Source organism: Phoca vitulina, unplaced genomic scaffold, assembly GCF_004348235.1.
Source record: "Phoca vitulina isolate PV1807 unplaced genomic scaffold, GSC_HSeal_1.0 scaffold112, whole genome shotgun sequence".
Lineage (NCBI taxonomy): Eukaryota > Metazoa > Chordata > Mammalia > Carnivora > Phocidae > Phoca > Phoca vitulina.
In genome coordinates, this window is record NW_022589815.1 from 62,169 (window position 1) to 65,965 (window position 3,797).

General features: G+C 43.2%; 1 protein-coding gene across 1 annotated transcript; it reads right to left on the bottom strand.

Moving 5' to 3' along the window:
• Nucleotides 1-393: 393 nt before the first annotated feature.
• On the bottom strand, nt 394-2,082 carry SPIN4 (spindlin family member 4). Its single transcript, XM_032398226.1, has one exon. The coding sequence runs from the start codon at nt 1,560-1,562 to the stop codon at nt 813-815; it is 750 nt and encodes a 249-aa protein (XP_032254117.1). The 5' UTR covers nt 1,563-2,082; the 3' UTR covers nt 394-812.
• Between the last annotated feature and the right edge of the window lie 1,715 nt (nt 2,083-3,797).

Below are 3,797 nucleotides of genomic sequence, written 5' to 3' on the forward strand. Positions count from 1 at the left end.
ATGGTGAAAAAAGGAAAGGAAATAATTTAAGTGACCATCAATAAGAGAATGGCTGAATACCTTTTCAGTATATAAATGTACTGTATATGCAGCTGCTAGAGGGAAGGAGAGAGAAAGGAAGAGAGGGAATGGGTGATTTATTTAATAAATGTGATGGCATAATCAGGCACCTGATGTGAACAAAATGTATAATTCGACCTCTGTGTTATACCATATACAGAGTAAATTCCAGAGGCAGAGGGGAACTAGGAGAGGAAAGGAGGGAGGAGAGAGGGAGCGAGAGGGAGACTTGCAGCTACTGATTAGAAAATATATCATGGGTATTCCAAATGTGAAAAACAATTACAGAGAAATGATGTGGCTTTTCATTTTTACAGAAGAGACTACAACAAACTTTCTGTAAGTGAATGGGGAAAACATGGAAGGTTATACATCATGTTCTTAACACTTGTTACCTGGGAAGAAGAAAGAGGGGAGATAATAAAATAGGGGAAAGGATCTGGTGTGGAGTTGCACCATTATTTTTTCTTTAGTGTTTCATTGTTCCAATGGTAATGAATACTTTTCAATTTTCTATTAACACCCATATTAAATCTTCAATTACAGAACAAGACAATATCAAAAGTACCAACGTGCACTTGGGGCAAAACTGTGGGACCAGTCGTTATAAGATTTGGAGGCACAATAAGTAACAAGCAATAATAAATTCTTGAATCTCTGACACCAAAACTGTTCCAAAAATTCACAATTACAAGAACATGTCATGTTTTACATTTAATAGTTCCACGACTTTCGCAAAGAGCACAACGAATTTAAGGGGTTTTCACCAAGCCATAGACATAAATGTGAATATCGTCATCAAACTTAATGAAGTAGACGGATGGCTTGGCCACCACTTGATGGATAAAAATGCCGGTTCTCTTGGACCCATCATCTTTGGCGTGTTCCACTTGCTTGCCCACGAGGCTGTCGACCACTTCTCCAGGCTCCCGTTCTGCTGTAGGGAAATAGTAGTTGGAATCTGGAATGATGCGCAGGTCACCGTCTTTGTAGTCATCCAGCAACGTGTACATATAAAGAACAGGATCTTTCTCATAAGTGATGTAAAACCAAGTATCCATCACGGGGGCTCGCGCCAGGACCATGCCCTTCCATTCATCTTTCGTACCGTGCTCACCCTCAAACACATGCCCCACTGCTTTGCCAATCAGGGAATCCGCCAGGCGCGAATCAATGCGAGGAGTTGGCACTCTTTCGGGAAGGATTTCTAGCGCTAAAACTCTTTTATCTCGGTGCAGCTCTAGCCCATATACACTATCTTTGCCATCATATTTGATGATGTAGAGAGTGGGCTTCACGGAAACCTGCTCAAGCACAGTGCCCTTCCACTGCTCCACGGGCTCATTGCCTTCCTTCCAGCCGTGTTGAATGCGGCAGCCCACGATGTTCCTACGCGTGAGGAAAGTGGGCTTGCGCCGCTGCTTCCTGTGGGTGTGCCTTTTCTTCATCAGGTATGCGGAGACGCCGTCTACACCCATTGGGGGCACAGTTGGGGGTGACATGGCTCAGGGTTTAAGGAGGCTCAAGCAAAGCTGCCACTTCCTTAATTAAGCTGACAAAAAGTCAACACTATCCAATATGAGATATTTTTTCGTGATCTCTGAGTCCGTCCTCCCTTCCCCAAGTGCAAGGCTCTCACCAAGGCTTGACAGAAACGCTCTAACTCTGACCGTGGGCGCCGGGGCAGCGTGGGCCTTTTGAGTGTTCTCCTTTCCCGCCCAGGAGAGGTGTCTGCAGCAGTGGCGGTTGCCGCAGCAGATGGCGGGCTAGTTTGTACTGCCTACGCCTCGCACCCACCCCGACTCCCAACCCCGAGTCCCGGAATTGACCACTTAGCTGTTATCGGGTGCTGAAGCTGCGAAACGGTGTTTGAGGAGACGACAGGAAAGGTAGGCAAGGGATAAGAGAGATGACTGCAGCAGCAAAGGCGCAGGCAGCGGTGGGTCTCTGACAAGTCCGCGCGGCCTCGGCTTCGCAGCGCTGCTCTGTTTGGCCTAGCTCTGGCGCCGAGGTTTTTGCTGTTTCAGGAATCCGACCCCTCTGAGCCCGCCTGCGCCTCGGCCCCGCCCCCTGCCATTCCGCCTTCCGCTGGGCCTGCAGCGACAGGGCGGGTCAGTGCGCGCACCCGCGTTCAGTCCACACAGTCACAGTCTCTCACTCCATTTCCTCACGCGCTCCCTGACCGCTTCCCTCAAACTGGAGCCAGACAGGCCGGTCCCCCTGCTCCTTCTTTCTGGCCGCCTTTCGCCCGTCAGCCTTCTCCACAGACACTCCATCTGCTTTCTATTTTACAGGAATTCCTTACAAAGCCTTTATAAAATAATATTCAATACACATATACACAAACAGAGTTTGTACATACAAATTATTTTCTTTCAGTTTAAGGAATATGAGAGCAGTGAAGGAAAAGCCTGTGTACAGCCCAACATCTTGATCCAAACTCTCCTTTATATTTTCTACCTGATCACTCCCAGTAATGCCTTTTTTAATGATCTTCTTTTCTGAATGTAAAAGAAATGTACTGACATTGTGGAGAATTTCTGAAGTTCAGTGAAATAAAAGACTAACTTTAATCTTACCATCTAGACATAAAACAAAATATTAGTTCTGATTTCTTTCTCATTAGTAAATCTATGCTTATATTTTACAAAATTGTGAGATTTCAAACTTTTATAGCTTATTTTTTCCAATTTATATCAAGAGCATTTTCCAAGCTTATCAAATACTCTGAAAACATGATTTTTAATTGTCCCTTAGTTTCTTTGTATGGATGGTCCATTATTTGTGCTAAATGACCTATGACAAAATAGATAATGAAGCTAGTTTACCTTCATATATGGATTTATTGAGCTAGTATAAACCGTATTTTCAAATAATGTTTAATGCCATAGAAATCCACATATGTGATAAGAACAATGTGTGAAAAAGCAGGCAATAGAGACAAAATTGTAGAGAGAAATGAAAGGGTTTTTGTTGTATATATTTGGTGTTTTTCTGATTATAGAACTACTGCATCCTCATATGGAAAATCTGAAAGATAGAAAAGAAAGTGTCCATACTTTCACCTACCTCAAGTCACAGGGCTGTTATGAGGATTAAATAGGAATGTCTGTAAACCTTTTAGCCCTGTATCCTACTTTACAAGATGGCAATTAAAGCCAGGGAAGTCTAGCTCCCTAATTCTCATTCCTCCATCCTTCACTGGTGAGAAGACAATACCTCATGTCATCACGTAAAATAAAGGTCATTAATTTATCTGGAAATGTAGAAAAGTAGGGGAGAGAGCTGCAAGATGACAATACTGGTTGCCTCCACATTTCATAACTTCCAAGACAGGGACACAAAAACCTAGTCCTTGTACAAGTTAATAGCTAAAAGGGCAGAATATTCTGGATCCCCCAATTCCCCATGTTTCCCAGGCCAAGGACTTTGAAGATGGGATAAGTCTCCAATACTACACATTGAGAAAAGAATTCCAAGGAAGCAAGAAAGCTACATACACTAAAAGGTACTTCTAAACTCTTTAGAATGTCATAGTGGTGTGTAAATATTCACACATATATACAACTTACACACTGAAAGAAAGAAGACATGTGCAAATGTCATGCCATTATGTTCCACAAAAAATGTGTTCCAGGTAATTTCCCATACCAAGATGTGCCAAGCTCTTATTGCTTAAAAGAGCAGTTGACATGTAGGAGAAGACCACACAGGTCATACAAATGGAGGGCAAACAA

Coding starts and splice junctions, on each gene's coding strand:
- SPIN4 (XM_032398226.1), bottom strand. CDS start 1,562: ATGTCACCCCCAACTGTGCCCCCAATGGGTGTAGACGGCGTCTCCGCA.